The 18,395-nt window shown below is 41.4% G+C and overlaps 1 protein-coding gene across 14 annotated transcripts in view; it reads right to left on the bottom strand.

Annotated features, from left to right (window-relative positions):
- Positions 1-15,790, bottom strand: part of AFDN (afadin, adherens junction formation factor) — a gene marked incomplete at its 5' end in the record, with an annotated part of 115,517 nt that extends 99,727 nt beyond the window's left edge. For all 14 annotated transcript variants that reach the window (XM_083855967.1, XM_083855980.1, XM_083855971.1 and 11 more), the window contains one exon: positions 15,677-15,790. In XM_083855967.1, coding sequence (XP_083712093.1) covers positions 15,677-15,790 — 114 coding nt within the window. The remainder of the gene's footprint in view (positions 1-15,676) is intronic.
- Positions 15,791-18,395: the final 2,605 nt, after the last annotated feature.

The following is an 18,395-nucleotide window of genomic DNA, read 5'->3' as shown; positions in this document are numbered from 1 at the left end:
ATCAGAAGAAAACAAACTCAGAAAGCAGGAATGAAAGGAAAGTGGGGTAGACCAAGATAATAAAGATCAAGAGAGGAATTATCAGAGGGCTGGAGCACCTCTCCTCTGAAAAGAGCTGAAACATTGGGGTTGTTCAGCCTGGAGAAATGAAGACTTTAGGGAAGCATTTTTATAGCAGCCTTACAGTACCTAAAGGCAGCTATGAGAAATGTGAAGAATGGCTTTTTACACAGGCATGTATTGGACAGGACTAAGATGAATGATTTTAAACAGAAAAGGAGTAGATTTGTATTAGTCATTATGAAGGAATTCTTCACTGTGAGGTTGCCCAGCAAGGTGGTGGATGTGTCATCCTTGGAAGAGTTCAAGGCCAGCAAATTCAACACCTTTTCCCCAAAGCCAAATTTTTCAGACATTCTTCTGAATGACAAAGAAGAGAAAGTATAATCTTCTCTCTAAGGATGTAGGTGTCCACTGCTCTCTTTGGACCGATCCATACTAATAAACTTAGATGGATTCATTTGCAACATTCAAGTCAGGAATGGTAGTTCCAGTATCCACTCATTTTTAAGCTATGATCAAGAACTACTGAACTGAGACGTGTCATGACTCCCTGTCCCACACGCCACCCCCTCTACATCATCAATAAGGTTTACAGAAGTAAGCACTGAAAACTTTTATGCTTGTTTCAAGAAGAAAGTCACCTCAAGGAGCAGATTTCGACAATAATTAAGCCCAGATCAGAAGCATTTTTATTAAAGCAATGCAAACCTCTTTTTTTTTTTTGTTTAAGTAAAATTTGTTCAATATTTAAATTTCAATCCTGTGGAATATACTTCAGCTTTATGAAAAAAATGCTTGAAATGCTTCTCATTTTGAAAATACAATCTAATTCTTTTAATATATTGAAGTAAATTTTACACTGCAATTTTATACTTGCAACTGAAGTTTTTTGCAAAATGCTTCAGACATACAAAAATTTTTATTTGTATAGAATATTATTATATACTTTTTTTTTTCAATATAGAATAAGAAAGAGAAGTATTTCCCAAGTCAGGAAAGTAACTTTGCTCAGGGGAGTCTACTCATAAAAATGCTCATTTCACCTTCAAATAGCACATTTGGCTACCAAAGAGCTATGTTTTAAAAAGTGCTACCAGCTCTATTTTACAGATTTCTTCTAGAAGAGAACAATTTACTGGTTCTGTCATGTAGCACTGGTTAACAAAACTGGTCTCTATAGCTCTGTTAATCAGGAGTTACCAGAAGAATGTGTTTGCCAGTGTACTCTGCATGAACTTTTACTTTCAACAAGTCCTGTATTTCTGCCTAGTAGTTAGTTTTGCAGCCCACGGGCTGCAAACAAAACAAACATGGTCTGTATGTTTAGTTAACTTCACTTAAATTCCCACCTTTCATTTGTCATCTCTACATTGCAAGAAAATATTAGAAAATTAAATGGTTGCTTACTTTCAGGCATTTTGTGGCTCTATAACACAATTCTATCAAATACCCTTAATTTCATCCTTATCAAGGGACTGTCATTTGAGTGGCACACAGCAAGGACAAGTTACAATACAAACATTAACGCAGATGATTAACCGTGAACGGGACTATTTCGAGTTTAAACAGGCTCAGATTACAAAAGCGTTCAGTAACTCGGGTTTGGCTTACTCAGATATTAAAACATAGTTAATGAAGGCATAAATGATACTACTGTAGAAGATTTCAAGTACACTCTGACTCACAATGAAACAATTTAGGCTTTAACTAAATGCTGGTATTAGCCAAACAATCTCTGTAGCAAATGAGAATTAACACAACTGAAAAGTTACACCAAAGAAATCTATCCTCTCATTAGTGAGGGATATGACACAAGAATATGAGAAGATGACCCAAAACAAAAATTCAGTCAGGAAACAAAGACAGCAGCATGTAGAAGTGGAAAGGAATTTACAGATCTAAGGTGTCTCTAGCTTCTTTTCCTTTTCATTAACAACCAACAATGTCTCCCAGTGTGGTATATATGCTAACTACAGCATGTGTTTCTCTACTACTGAGGACAGTAAACTTTTCCAGACTTATTCCTACAAATATATTTTATTTGTATAGAAATAAAAACAAATTAAACAAAACCCCAAACAAAAACACACACACATTTTATATACTCTTAGTTAACACCATTATAATTTGTTGTGTGAATTTTTTTTATTAATCTCCACAGTGAGACACATACTTTCCTCATGATTAGGTACTTAGAGTAACTAAGTCAGAAATATTTCATTTTCATAAGTATTATTGCAAAGCATTTGGGGATTTTGAATTTCTTTGTAGTCAGTATTCACTTCAAAAATCCTAATAAAACATACACGCTTGCCTTAATTAACAGCTTATAAGATGTTAGAATACCAGAAAGTTACAGATGTGGAAAAAGGAAATTATTGGGGAAAAAGCTAGAGCTATTCAGCCTCGATTCTTCAGCCTGGAAGAGAAGGTCGTGTAGAAACCCCAAGCAGCCTTCCAGTATCTGAAAGGGGCCTACAGGGAAGCTGGAAAAGGAGACTGCCAGGAACTCCAGTGATGGGATAAGAAGTAATGGGTACCAAGAAAGAGGGGAAAGATGAGATATGAGGAAGAATTTCTTTATTTTGAGGGTGGTGAGGCACTGGAACAGGTTTCCAAGGGAGGCTGTGGATGCCCCAACCTTGGCAGTGCTCAAGGCCAGACTGGATAAGCCCTTGAGCAACCTGGTCTAGCTGGAGCCCATGGAGCTGGGGTTGTAACCTGGTGGTCCTTAAGGTCCATCCCAACTCTGTAGCAGTTTGATTCATCCAATTTGGAACTAAAGTTACCTTTTTACTGAAATAAGGCAGTCTCATGTACATTTGATACAGCAGTATTTCCGGAATAAAGAAACAAAACCCCAAACGTGAAAATTATTCAAGTTTTCTATGAAGATACATGTCTATGATAGATACATATCTATCTGAAGATACACTCTTCCTACTGCATGCAGCTCCCCAACAGAGAAAAGGGGCATTCTTTGCTATCCCAAACAACTCACCTAGGATTTAAACCAGAGATGGTGCAATGGTGGTAGATGACACTCTGAAGTGTGATTAACTCCCTCCTATGTTTTATGAGGCAAAATCTCAAACTAGGATATCCTAGAGAACTGCACACGTTTATAAAAATCTGGCTTCTGGTTCTGTAGTAACTAAATTTACAAGTATTCAACACATTACTTCATGTATCTGCATCACTTTTCCCATCCCACTGTCCTGGAAACACCACAACAAAATGATAATGTTAGATGTCTTTTACACAAATCAAGACAATTTAAGAAGATGATACAGCTGCTCACAAGTACAAGCTAAGTATAATTTAAATAAATATCATCTTAGAATCACAGAATGGCTTGAGTTGCAAGGGACCTTAAAGATCATCTAGTCCCAACCCTCAATTTCACTGATAGCAACAACTTGGAGAAGCACTCTAAGGGGGAAAAAAAAAAATCAAATCAAGTAATATAATTCTGTTCCAAACGTACTTGAATGACCACAGCCCACTTTGAAGAATTAGACTTAAAACTGCCCATTACATGAACAAAATGTATCCTAAACATTCTACCTACAGAACTGGTTTAGACAGATAGTTAACATAAGGAAAAGTCAGACATTGTTTTGTACTGGCATATACAAACAGGAAACCTCAGTAATTAAAGAAAAAAGTGTCCTTGCATATAGCAAGTAACCAACTTTTCCCAAAAACAAATGCAGTATGCTTTAGCAAAACCCAAACTTGTTGATTTTTTTTTTTATTTTACCTAGATTTCCTGTATGTAAATATATAAAGAAATTTTTGAAATAAACTAATCACCAATTTCAAAATATTGTCAACGTTTAATGATGTTTAAGTCAGACAGACATTGGGGGTGGAGAATAAGGCAGAGAAAGGGCTGGCCAAAGTTCCTGAAAGCCACAGTAAAAAGCAGCATACAAATTTAACTGCTACCATGTACTTGTGGTTGCTGTAAAAGTCAGTATCATGAACACCACAGAGCTGGAAGAGAATCAAAGATGGGCAGTTCTGCGTGGCAAAGACAGAAGCCCATGACAGCAATCAGATACAGTAATGGCAGGAAGAGGGGTCAACACTGCCCACTTCCTTTCTGTGCCTCAGAAGTGCTGAGAGGTGGGTGAAGAACACTCTGTGTGTGTACCTGTCAAAGTGTTCATCCTCTTTTACAGTTGCTGAGGTGGAAATAGCTTCAGATCACTCACACATCCATCAGCCATGACAAAGAACACTGCCATTCAACATTTCACTTCATAAATTAAGGATATAAAGGTATTAGAAATATGCTGGTATCTCACTCAGCTTGCAGGTTTCTACTACTACTGATAGCATCATGATATTGCCACAGGAGGGGATAGCTGACCCTAGGAAAAAGGCATGTCTGTCAAGGATCAGAGAAATTGTCCTGACCCCTCCCCCCCCCTTTGTGACATAAAGAAACACCCTGTTCATCCTCAGGATTTGGATAAATTAAGCTCTACATGCTCTGAGTACCAGACTTACTACCTCTGAGGTGGTTAGGAAGGATTTTTTTTCCCCTTGGTGCAAGATTTCCTTCTCAGCAGCTAAGAAATTCAGTATAAACTTAATCCAGGAAACTCAGTCTGTTTCTACCTAGCAGATACGCAGAAGAGATGACACAAGCCAAAATCCTATTAAAAGGAATCCTCTCCAAAATAAGGGAAATATATCTATGGTTATAACAGTATAGTGAACAAAAAAGCACTCCCTTAGAAGAAAACCCAGGTGTGACAGCCACCACTCAGCACACAGACTAGCTGGTTATAAACAGGTCCAACTGCAAGGCCACTCCAAACTACAAAGTCCACATGGCAGGTGGAGAGGATTTAATGGCTGATCTGTAACCTCGCGGGAAACTCCTGACAGAGGCAGATAATGAGAAGGTTGCTCTCTAAGCCAGTGTAGCAGGATGAACACATTTGAAGACTGCTCTAATTGGCATTTTTCCCTGAAAGTAGAAGATTGGAGCGTGTGGTTTAAGGTTGTGGATGTGTGATTCTTGGTGCAGAGTCCGTGTGGGAGGAAATGAGGGAGAAAAGGTCTCAACACAGGTAGGTTCACTGAGAGAGCCAGATCAGTGCATTTACAATTATATACATGGATATTTATGAGCATCCATGCACACAAGAATGTTCAAAGACCTGGAGACAAATGTGGAACATTGAAGATAAGACAGACACTTAAGTAAGTCCTGAGTTTCAAAAAGTTTTTACAAACCACCAGTATCAGAACATTGTCCAACACCTGAGCTTCAGTACATGAGTTTCTCACATTGGTACAATGCTACCCATTTTTGTGCTGCTACTTGACACTTATCACTCAAAATGAATGAAGACTACTTTGAAAAGGCAAAGTTTTCAAATTTGTCTAATCTTTCAAAAATTTGATGCACCAATCTTTTGAGTTCAAGCTTAATGCAGGTGAGAAAGCAAATCATGAAACAAAAGTACTCTGGAGCTTGCAGTAGACCACAAACAATTTATTTTCAACAATAAGAATTATTTCTGATTTCCTACTTCTAATTTCTAATACTCAAAATACTGAGCCAATATCAGAATGTTAAGAGATGCTGTTGGTTATTGCTTCAGAAAATTCTACCAGAAATTTGAACAGCGCAAAATTCCAACACACTAATTTCATCACAGATTGTACCTTACAGGTCACCTTTAGTCAAAAGCTACAGGCAGGCAGAAATCAGAAGGTAATAAAAAAACTAGATGTTTTACTGTAAATCCTGACAAAGGCTCCAGGAGAGAGTCAAATCCTCTCTTCATTCACTTCTCTTTTTTTCCTATTAAATGGCTAGAGCACCTGAGACAGACTGCAAACCCAGCTCGTGTATTGAAAACTTCCCAGAACTGCGATAATGTCACCACTTTGGGCTGGTTAGGTCTTTGGATGCTGATAAATGCCTTTGGTGAATATACCAGCAGTCAGTGCATAAAATTACTTCATAGCTATCTTTTTTTTTTTTTTTTTTTTTTTTTTTTTTTTTTTTTTGGGGGGGGGGGGGGAGGGGGGAGCCTACATATCAATCCTTATCTATCTGAAAAGTTTGCTACAGGCATAACAAGTGAATTTATTGAAATAGTCCTTGCTGCACTATGGCAACAAGAACAACTCTCATGAAATACTAGATACAGTCTCAGTATTGCTGGAGACTTTATCAAAAGTATTACAATACATCTCACACAAAACAAAGAAGGGCCTTGTTAGAACATTTCACTGATTTTTAAAGAAGGAAATAGTTGTTTGGCCTTTTATTTTTTTTAAGGCTTCAAAAAGCTAAAGAATTAGAACACAAAATGCAGTAATCTAAAGTAATTCCAGTTTTGACCTTCTTCACTATACAGCAAACACTAGACCTAACAGGCAAATCCAAAAATCAATTAGCAGGATTGAGCAATGGTTTTTTTTCATTAGTAAACACTGTCTTTCCATCACAATTTTCAGATTTTTTCCCTTTTCAAGATATGAAAAAAAAATTATCCCAATCTTTCAACAGCCAGAGGACATACAGCGAGTGCTAAAGTATTAAAACTTTAATTCTGTCTCCATTGAAAGTAAGTAGCAGTCCTGTTCAGTAAGGCTACCACTTTAAGTGGAAATCACTTTAAGTGGAAACAACTTCCCTTGTTTCCCAATAAAAGGCGCAGCATTCTACAAAAAGTATGCAATGCTTGGATATGATCCGAAGGCAGAAAATATTATCAAACTGTACATGGAAGGTGAATGCAAACCAGATTTCTCAACATAAAAGAAGTGATATTATGAAAACCATTTTAGCAATGCAAGCTTTCTGAAATATGACCTGATTCAATTTCGTTTGTTTCCACATGGACATCTTTCCATCCAGGAGAACACTGTATCATAGACAGCATTTTCCTAATGTTTTCATAAATTAAGAACATAACATATTTTTTTTTACTAAAATTGAGAACAATAACAAAATGTTTAAAGGGCCCTTTTCAATTTCAAGCTGATGTACTGCTCAAAATAGATCGTCTCCTGGAGAGAAAAGGGAATGAGACCTTTTTCTGGTTTTAGACATTGGGGAAGGGTTTCTTTGTCCTTTGAACTCTTGCCCAACCACAGGCTATCCACCAGCCCCTAATTTTCATTAAGAAGAGATTCTGATCTTCCACTGGGTTTTGTAAGCAATACACTATATGCAAAAGCAAAATGTAAATATATGTAAAAGCATGACACTGACATCAAACTGTGTCTCTTGCCTCTAAGAAAATAGAGGAGTGTGGACTGACAAGTGAAGTCATCTAACAAAGAGAAAGCTCTACTAAACACACCATGGAGTGCTTGAAAAGTCCATGCACTGAAATCTTAGTTCACAGATACTGCTCTGAGAAACATACTTTGTTGGCCAAATAAATACTGTTGCCAGACAACTCATTCTTTTTCACTTCTTCACACTGTAAAAGGTGCTCTTACTCACAGTAGAGCCAGATATTGAGCCATGTCCTGGGACAAACTCACCAAGGGGAAGCCTTAAACCAGGTCATCAAGAAACTATCATCTATTACTAGGTAGTGAGTTTTTGTGAGAGCTTTCACATTCCTGAGTTCTAGTTACAAGAGTGCAAATTATCAAAGTAGTAAGAATAACACTGACCAAATAAAAAACCCCACCCTGCAGCCACTGTTTCAGTCTGCCATCACTCTATAGCAACTAGTACTGTAGTGCATAAAACCCATTCCAAAATATTTAGCCAAGAGTTGATCTGGCATTAGGAATCATAGCCAAATATACACTCAATTTCCAGTTCCATAACAAACCAGCCAGATTTCTAATGTCCTTGAAAAGAATCACTACAGTAACTCTTATTTTTAAAAGTTAAATCCATTTTATACTCTTAAAATAGATAAGTAAAATTAGAAATTGATTTATAATTATTCTTAAGATATATACCAAGCACCACTTAATAAAAGTTTAAAACTTTCAAAACTGATGATGTGTCATTTCTGCTCTTCACTGAAGGAGGAGACATGAACAAACTTACAGGAGCATACACTACTTCATCAGTACAATCAAACTCCAACAGACTCTTCTATTACTATGATGAAATTCAAAGACAATTTACAAATACATGTAACCAAGTAAAATTTACATTTAAGTGTGAATTTGCACTTAAAACTAACACCCTATACTGATCTCCTAGATGACAATCCTAGTACAGGACTTTTTGCAGTTCTCCTGGGATTCAAACTCTAAAGAAATTTCCCAAAGTAATGAATAATCTACTTCAAAATTCTGCAAGACAGACCAGGGCAGTAAAGAGCACAGTGCATAGAGAAATGAAGCAAGCAGTATCTAGACAGAAGGCATCTTCATAGGGACAAGAATGATCAAGAAGCAGAGGAATGGCTCCCTAGTAAGACTATCTGTGATGGAAGATGATCTGAAGAGGAGCTGTCTAACTCACAGGTGAGCACACAAGGGAAGAAGGCAGATCTAGAAAATGTAATTAAATCTATAACAATCAGCTGATAACCTTGAGAGCAATGCCCATAACAGAAGGAAGATGACCATTATCCTGAAGCATTAACACAAAATGCACCTAACAGGAGAAAACATCAGTCATGTAGAATAAAGAGGTATGAGAAAAATAGGTGACTGCTGGAAAAAAAAAAAAAGGAATGAACAATGGACTTCTGTCAAAGCAGATGTTTTTAGTCTTACTAACCAGACAGTAGTGAAAAGGCAGAATTTCAATTCAATTACTGAAGACAATCAATCACGTGGAAAACTTATCCCTATGCTGAGAAAAGTTATGTTATCATGTTATACATCTTCATTATGCAAAAGCTCAGGAGGCACAATACAGTCCAGGAAGATAATTTGACTGCTACTGCTAGGTCTGAACTACTACTGAGTTTTATCTCTGTTGACTTAAGTTTTCATCTTAGATTATCAAGCTTCCAGACAGGGACAGTTACAGAAAAGCAGTAATTTTTACTTGCAATTAAAGACCTGAGGGGAAGGGGGAATCTCTGCAAGAAGTTTTGCAACAATTATGAGCCAAGTCATGCATGCATCCAGAACAACCATCAATTGCCTCTTTGGTTTATCTACCTAACAACCTTAAGAGCAGAAATAAACAGGCTTTAGCCTTTTCACAAGATGAAATGAGCATCACTCAATTTCTATTCTACATGTAAATATTCTTCCTAGCCAAAAATCTTGAAAAATCAACAACTACCTAAATAGTGCTTTACTCGAATACACTTCAGAAGAGACTTCCATCAGCATGAAGTTCACTTTGAAAGACAGAGAAACACTCCATTACATATCTGTAATATCTGCTAAATTAGACTTCTCCTAAGTTTATCACATTTAGTTTACTAATGCACACTGTAATTCCCAACTCCACCTTCACTAGAACCACTGGTCAAAACAAGGAGTTATTTTATTTATGCATGTTCTAAATTTTGCAGAGATACAATTTATTTCCCTTCACCTATAACAAAGGAACCACTCCAACAGATACTGACACAAAGATAAATGCAAGAGTGGTTTCTTATCATCTACAACTTTACCACAAACATCAGTTCATTTCAACTTTTATCACTTTACAGCTAAGTTTTAGTTTTTGTTACCCCCTTTAGATGACAAAAGCATCTAGACACAAGAGCAGAATTTCATTAATTATAAAGCTAGGTTTCCATCAAAAATCGTAAAAATGTGTTCCATTCATCTTGGTTTAACCTCTCAGAAAGAGAAATGGTTTTGACAGAAAAAACACACTTGCACAAACAAAGCAAATCCCTTACATGTCAAAGGACTAGGGGGTTTTTCAGCTGAAAAGTAATGCTTATCAATGGAATTTTAGGCAGGGAACGGATTCACACATCAGGAGGGAATTCTTAAAGCCAGTGTGTCTGAATTGTATGGATCTAATTAGCCACTAGCTCAAGAAATAACTTATATAAGGAATATTAAAAACAAAGCCTAAAACTTCTTCCTAGAATTATTTTCATTACATTATGTTGTCTGTAGACTGCGATCAGTATCTTAATTCAAACTTATAACTGGGATTCTCTAGAAAGCACTAAGATTTCATTTGTAATGACTATTCACTTTGACTCAGTTAAAGGAAAACTGGTCTCCAAATACTCCTTTTGATGGCAATGAGCAGGTCTGCATCCCTGCCTTTTCTTCAACCATTTTAATGCAGAACTAGAGCTCAACAGACTCAGTAAAATGCAATTAGTAATCCTGAACCTCTAACTAATGCCTCAGTGTTTTTATCTCCTCTTGAACTGTGCCTGCTTAGTGGTAGCAATTATTGAAAAATATTCTGTTCACTAAAAAGCACAGGCATCAATCCTCAAGATTCCAAACACCTTTCCAAACCGGCTAAATATTAAACATTTGTTGCAAAGAAAGTTTACTTCTCATACCATAGGTTTGGCAAACTTAAAAGGACACTATTTTCAGATGTATTACCAGCTTCTTGAGATCTATACAGTATGAAGAGTTGCAGTTGCTAAAACTACTGCAAGTGATAGAATCCAAGTAGTAGAGATGGCACAAGCATTTCTATCATTTAGATGGTGTTTCCTCAGCTCCAGACTTGCATTCCACTACTAGTATCACCCATAACACAATAGGTTACCGATTTTAAAAACAGGTCTCAAAAAAGCCTCAGAGCCAGATTTTTAAAAGGGTGAGATCTTTTTATGGGTGAGTGAACAACCATGCAGATAAACAGCAGGGGAGTTAAAACCTAAAAATTACGATTTCTTATTGCTTTAACTAGATTTAAACAACAAGCTTGCATAACTACCACTACAAGGCTATAAGCTTATGTCATATACCAGTCTACCCTGTGACACTTAATGAACCAGAATCAGATCTGAACCCAAAAAGTGAAGACAAAAATTCCATCAGCCCTAAAATACCTTGCCATACAGAGTACTGTGCAACATTTTCTGTTAATAGATTCCTTACTTGTATTTAAAGCCAAAGAAAACAATGTAAAAGATACTGAATAGGCCAAATGTATGTAACACAACACATGGAAGTCAATATTTTAAAAAACCAAAACAAAGCAACATGGAAAATAAAAGCCCCACCCACATTCTGAAGGGTTATTTCTAAAACCTTGTTGCTAATGCTACAATAGTTTCTTCAGATAAAAAATAATCAAATAGCCATGAAGACTTTCGAAATTCTTGTTTTTTTTAATGATGGCCACTTTAAAGTCAAACTCCCAGGAGTTATTCTTTAATGCAAAGCATGTTATTTCTCTAAGCTTTCTTAGACCTTAGAAATTAGACCTTTCTACTTTTGCTAACAGAGAGGCATATTAGTCTAGAACAACATTTTCCATCAGAAAACAAAATGACAACAGATCAATGTTTCTGACAACAATCCCTTAGCCCTTGGGCAATTGTTATTAAAAAAAAAAAAAACCCGCTTGTTCTAAAAAAGTATCTGTCTCAAAAGAATTAAATGCAATTCACATCCCTAGGCCACAAACCATGTTTAGAAAAAACACAACAACTCTTTTCCTCTCACATACAGCTATGGAAGCTTACATTAAAGATGAAACCTTATTTTGTCATCAACAATAATTATAACACCCAGTTCAGACAGAGCATCTTATCAGATGCATTCAAACAGTGATAAATAAATGCATAGTCTACAGCACCCCTCCATTCCTTCCTCTCACCCAAAACACCCATGTAACAATCAACTCCAGTTAGCACTTTTATTAAAGGAGGAGGTTAAAAAAGCTAAACTGTATAAATGCAAATCATTTCCTATCTACAAGTTTCCAAAAAAATATTACAAAATCATTCATTCAAACTTACTCCTTTTCGAAAACTTTGGTTGCTGTAAGCACCCAAGACTTAAATCAAGATCAAACCATCATTTTATCTCCTACTGCAAAAGATCTAAGTCTTTTCTAAGTTTCTTCACTGTGTTTCTATGCCTCATCAAAATAAAAAAGAGGAAAATGCATCCACAAAATTTGGTAAGACTTGGAACAGAGGAAAGGGAAAACAATTGAAGAAAAGAGTTAACATTCTGCTTCATTTTGAATCTGTTAATTTATCTACAAACAAAAACATGATTCACCTCACCGTCCCCCAAAAAGTCCAGCACTTTTTTCAGACTTGCTGAAGTGAGTAGCTGCCTCATAGGTTGAAGTAGACACAGTAAAGTTGAATCAAGTTTAAATGATGACCAGTATTACAGACATCTTTAGCAAAGGTCTGTACCCAGCAGCACTCCTGAAACATTATCATATAAACCTCTGCTAGTAAATGCAGTTTTTGTTTTGTTCATTTATAAGCTTTTCTGATCTACTTTCTGAATAAAAAGAATTTTAAAATTTCAGAGTAAAATTATGCAAATTAACAGATCTCTCAGAACGGCAACAATGTTTCAAATAGGTAAACCCCTAATAAATTTAAAATTACCACTTTGCTTTCAAGCTTGAGTCTACAAATTACTTCAGTGAAAGCAAGTGGAGATATGAAAGCCTCACTCCTCAAGAAGTTTTCAGCTTTCCTAAGAGGTGATACAGAGAGAGGAATACTCAGCTTTAAGCATGGAACAGAAAGTTTTCAACTCTGTTTCGCTGGGGGAAAGCAGCTCTGAATGACTTAGTTAACTATTAGAGTCAAAGAGAAGCTAAGGAAAAGTTAGTAACAGAACTTAACACGCCCTACCCAAGGCTCTTGCTTTTCAATGTCTCACATACCTTAACAATTTATTCCTGAAGTCACACAAGAGGCAAGTAAACAAGTAGATCTCTAATCCCTTAGAACTAGTCTACTCAATAAAATATTAACAGGAATTCAAACAGATTAATTTCAGGAACCACTTCTCTGGAAAAAAACCCACACATTTGAACTACTTTCAAAATACTGCCCAACCTTCAAAACAAACTCCCATTTCACACACTGTAGTAAAGTGAAGAGGATTTAATGGAGTTGGAACAACTGTATCTCACCAAAGAATTAGACCTTTCAAACTAACACCGAGGTACATCAGTAGGTCACATGTGAATTCCTTTCACTGTCACTGCATAATCTACATTAGATTTCACTTTTCCTTTGCTTTACCGAAAATATAAATCTCTCTGAACTCCACTATTAAGCCTGTAATTGCCCCCTCTGGAAAATCCTTCTCTCTTATACAGGAAAGTTACAAGACAAGTCACTTAAACCAGGTTATTTTCACTGAGGAAATGCCTGAAGAATCACTACAAGGCATCAACTCTACTGATACATCCAGCCAGCAGCTCCTGGATGACATCCTGCAGTCTGGGCTACAAAGTTAACCCAGCAGGCCAACAACTATGTCTGGACAGCTTCAAATGATTCACCAAAAATTGACTCAGCTCAGGCACACACATAGCTAAAAGTCATGTCCAAGTTACAGCACCTTCCCAGATGCCATACTTGCTGCAGTCTCTACAAAAAGCAAGATGTGCCTTATGGTCAAGCTGAGCCCGGAAAAACAAGGAAACAACAGAGGATTGTCAGTTCTCAAGCAGTCTAGCAAAAGGGCTTTCATTTAAGCTGATAAACAGTACAAATGGGAATCACACCATCATCTGGGTAGAAAATACTGCCAAATTTGTGTCAGCTCAGGGTAAGAGTGAAAATAAATGTGAACATTCAAAAGAGTAATTATCTGGAAGGAAAATAGACTTTATCTATAAAATTGTTACCTGCTGCCAGTTTGGTGTAAATGCACCTGCAGTCTTATCAAACCCTTCTAGAACCAGTAGGCCAAAGAGCTCATACATTCAAGGGTATTATGCATGCACTTCATTTTTTACATTCAGTAGTTCAACTGAAATGTCATCACTGACAGTGGTGAGTACGCTCTTATACAGGTTCAGAGGCTTAACTGCAGAAGTGTGGAGTGAATGCAAGCAAAATTATTTTTTCTTTCAATAATAACTATAATGAAGCTGGTGACTTTTGTGCAAACTCTAGTTAACGACGATAATAAATATGCATGGCTGACCTAAAGAAAGTACGATTTGTTAAACTACTTCCTAACAAAACCACAGGAGCACAGTCTGCCATAAACATGAAGAAGACAGGCTGGAGTCAGAATGTACTGGGAATGGACAAACACATTAATATGACAAAAAGTTCAGCCACAGGCAGTTAGCACTCCACCTGCAATTCCAAAAAGACTGTGCTATGTTCTTGAACACAATCATGAAGGCTTCTGGACACTGGCCTCAGCCCACTCTTTTGAGGCAGCGACTGTCAACCAACAATGATACTGTTAAAACTAAGCAATGCAATCAAGGAACTAATTATGATAAATCTTGCAAGATGTAGGGAATAATCACAGAAGACCGTCATTTATGTGTTCAAGAAACTGTCTGCAATGAGCAGAACTGAAAATACCCGAAGGTGTCATAGTTCCTAATCTTAGAATTGCCTTCAACACTTTTCCGTGGCTCTGCTAGCAGTCAGCACCTGAGTGCAAAAACAGGAGCCACAGCTCCAAGACCAAGCCAACATGATCCTCAGAGACTTCTGTTAATAAACAACCAGGGCCAGGCCAAGAGCAAGTGTGAATTTCCTCCTTTTCCCCGGGAACACGCACATGATCAGCCTCCACCCTGTGAGCGGGGAGCCCGCTGTCACACACACACACAGGGCTGTAACCTGCCCTCCCCTACCCCCCTGCGCCGCTTTCAAACCAGCCAAAGGGAACATGACAAGGGCCAGCGCGAGGGTGTGGTTTCACTACTACCTTTTTTTTTAAATAAAGGACAAACCCCAGCCTCTCTCGGCCATCAGAAACACCCACTTCATTAGGCAGGAATTACCCGCTGTGCTTTTCCAGTACAACATGTGAAGTGGGGTGCAGGAACCTGCTCCTGGTATTTACTTTCGGCGGCTGGGGCAGCCTGCAGGCTGGGGGAGCCAAGGCTCCGTCCGTCACGCCCTGGGAAAGCCACGCCGGGATTGCACCAGCAGCCCGGAGAGCCGCCCCAATACCACGGCAGGTTGCTTTGTAACAGGCGCCTTCCGCACAAAGACGAATATTTAAAGAAACAAACAAGCTAGAAACAAAGAAAAAGCGCCCAGCTACCGGGATTATCAATCCTCCTCCACCAGCCGCCTGTCGGTACTGTTCAAGTCACAGACAGACAAAAAAAAGCCCACGGAGGTACCCGGTGCCGGGCTCGGGACGGGGGCAGCTCCACTATTCTCGCCCTTGCCCGCCCCCTTTCGCCACCTCCATCTCCCGGCGGGTTTCTCCCCCAGCCTGGGAGCGCCTGTCCCGCAGGGTCAGCCCGGCATGTGCCTGCAGGAGGGAAGGGCGGGAGGAGGGGAGGCTCCGGCCCTTCGCTCCCTTCCTCTGCCCGCCCGCTGCAACCTGCCTTCACCCGGGCACGGCGAGGGGCCCGGCCCCCGCTCCCCGCCGACGAACGGAGCGGGGCCAGCGCGGGGAGCCCGTGCCCGAGCCCGGCCGGGGCCCGTGTGCCGCGGGGCGCGGCCTGGCCCGGGCGCGGCGTCTCACCGGGCCGGCCGGGCAGGCGGGAGGGAGGGAGGCCCGAGCCGGGGTCGCTCACCTCGGTGGGGTCGCTGATCTCGAACAGGTCCAGCCGGTTCGCGTTCCAGTGGTTGATGATGTCGGCGAGTTTGCGCCGCTCCTCCTCCCGGCTGCCGCCGCCGCCGCCCGACATCCTCGCCGAGCTCGCCGGGGCCGCCGCCGGGGAGCCGAGCCGGGCCGGGGCCGGGGCCGGGGCCGGGCCCTCTCAGCCGAGCCCCGGACGGAGCGGGGGGTCCCTCAGTCCCGGCCGGGCAGGGAGGGACCGGCTCTCCCGCGGCCGCTACCGGCTCAGGCGCCGCGGAGACGCCCCGGGATCGCGCCGCCGACAGCGCTCGGCCCCGGCGGACAGCGGGGAAGGAGAGAAAGAGAAGGGGGAAGGGCGGGCAGGGGGCGGGGAGGAAGAGGAAGGATGCCCCGGGTCGGCAGCGGCCGCCGTACCTCCCGCCTCGGCAGCGCTGTGGCCGCTCGCCTGCCCCGAGCCCAGCGAAGCCGCCGCCGCCGCCTTTCTCCGCCCCGGGATCGCCCTCCCCTCGCTCTGTGCCTCGCACACCGGCCGTGCGCGCCCCCGCCCGGCCGCCCGCCCTCCCTCCTCCCCTTCCCGGCCGTGTGCGCGCCTGCGCGCGCTCCCGACGGCCGTCGCCTCGGCCCGCGCGCGCCTCCGGAGAGTGCCCTCCGTGCCCGCCTTTCCCTCCGCTCCCCCCGCTCCTCCGGCGGCCGGGGCGGGGCGGGGCGCGGCCAGGTGCAGCGGGATCCCCGCACGGCGGCCGGGGACACGCGGCGGGGAGCGCGGTGCCGGGCGGAGGCCCCGCGGGAGGAGCGGCGGGAGGCCCGGGTGCCGCCTCAGCGCGGGGCCCGCGGTCGGGCGGTGGCACCAACAAAGAGGCGCCGCGGCCGCGGGAACAAAGAGCCTGCGGGCGGATCCCAGCGCGGCTTTCCCCGCGCTGAGGCGGGCCGAGGTCACCGCGCAGGGCCCGGGGGGGGCTCCGGGTCAAGGCCGCCCCTCGCCCTGCGGCCCCGGGGTCGCCGCGAGGCCTCCTCGGCGCGTCCGGCACAGGCACGGGGGCCGCGCTCCGCCCGCTCCGGCCTCTGCTGCCTTTGCTTGTGGTGATAGAGCGCTGTGGGAGCGCCGCCTGAAAGGAATTGTCTGAAAAGGCTGTATTGACAGGAATTTCCACATCTTGAGATGAACCTGATAAGAAGTTAAAGCAGCAGATAGGTTTTAATGGATTTTTAGACGCGTCATTTTCCTGCGGTTTCTCACAAAACGTGTCAGTTGGCCCTCAGAGGCATCGCCCATTGTGTAGACGTTGGAATTCAGTCCAGCTCTGGGGGTTTGGCTTTGTTTCTTAACCCGCAGAACTAACTAATAGTGGAAGATGATCCTGATAGTTCAGCGGTCGTATTTGTTGTGCATTGGGGGTCCTCTCAAACTTGGTACTTGAACATTCCTGTTTGAACTCGGTTTTCCAAGTGTGTGTCTTTTTTGGTTTCTTCAGGTGGTTAAAAGGGGAGAAATACTGTTTCCTTTTAGCATACCTGGCAATGTATTTCAAGTTCCTCTTTGCTGAGGGAGTTCAGAGGAGTGAGTTTTGCTGATGAAGTTTTGATTTGGCTGGGTTATTTAAAGAAGGAGATCCCTCAGAGGCCTTGTCTACATTAAGCAATTAAATTATTGTTTTTATCCAGTAACACAGCACCTGTATAACTACCAGAAGTTCTGGTTTTACGGGTGAAGGTCAGTTATACTTTTGCCCTACATATGTAACTGTGCCATATTCAGGCTTTCCAGTTCCAAGGACAGAAGGGATTCTATTCCTTGGGTCCCAGACTTTGGGAGGTGTTGAAAGCCTGTCTGAGAGCCCTTGAAGAACTTAGTGGGGGTTGGGGGACACACACACACAAAACCTCAAGTTCTTGAAGTGCCATTATACTAAAGGTATACTGTATTCCTTTTAGATGTAAAGTGTAGAGAAAAGGAAAAATCAAACATAGCTCTTCTTACATAAAAGGAGGAGGGAAAATAGGCTGATTTTTTTTTTCCAAATCCAGAGCGTGCTACCAGATAACATTGGATGTTTTGCAGTGCCTGCCAGAAACCATGTAAAATCTGTGATGTCATAGCTCACTACCCAAGGCAGATATCTGTGTGCTCTGTCACAGATGACATTTGCAGAATGTTGTGCTGGTTTGTATGCTTTGTTCTGCCTGCATATTGGTGAAAGGGGTTGGTTCAGTCCACAGGGTGGGAAACAGTGGCTGTATTGCTTCAGGATTAGAAAGGAGATTTAGGTACAAAGTGTGCACAGGTCAATGTTTTGCTGTTACAAGCTGCATAGATAGAATTGGTTTTCCTGTGGAAAAGAGGTGGTTGCTCTGGCAAAACCAGCTACCAAAAGTAGTTGATTTAGCATTGCTGGCGTGCCTGGGTTTTCAAATGCCAGAGAGCACCAGGAAAGAAATTATCACCCACACGGTGTATATAATCAGCTGAGCATTTATTTATTTCTATTTTAACTGTGTCTAGTCAGCGTTTCTAAACCATAGCTAGACTCCAGCCTGGATACAAACAAACCCCTCAAATGGAGCAGAATTGGAGCAGGCTAATGATGTTTAGATGTCACTCCTCAGAAATCCCAAGTGACTACAATGTGTTTCTGTGTAGCAGGAGCAATAGAAATGCTACTGATGCTCAGATATCAACAACAGCTATGCTGCTGATTAATTTTGCCATGAGCTGA

Source organism: Zosterops lateralis, assembly GCF_965231275.1.
Source record: "Zosterops lateralis genome assembly, chromosome: 3".
NCBI lineage: Eukaryota > Metazoa > Chordata > Aves > Passeriformes > Zosteropidae > Zosterops > Zosterops lateralis.
The sequence above is the reverse complement of the archived record's forward strand: the minus strand, read 5'-3'. Positions and strand labels throughout refer to the sequence as shown.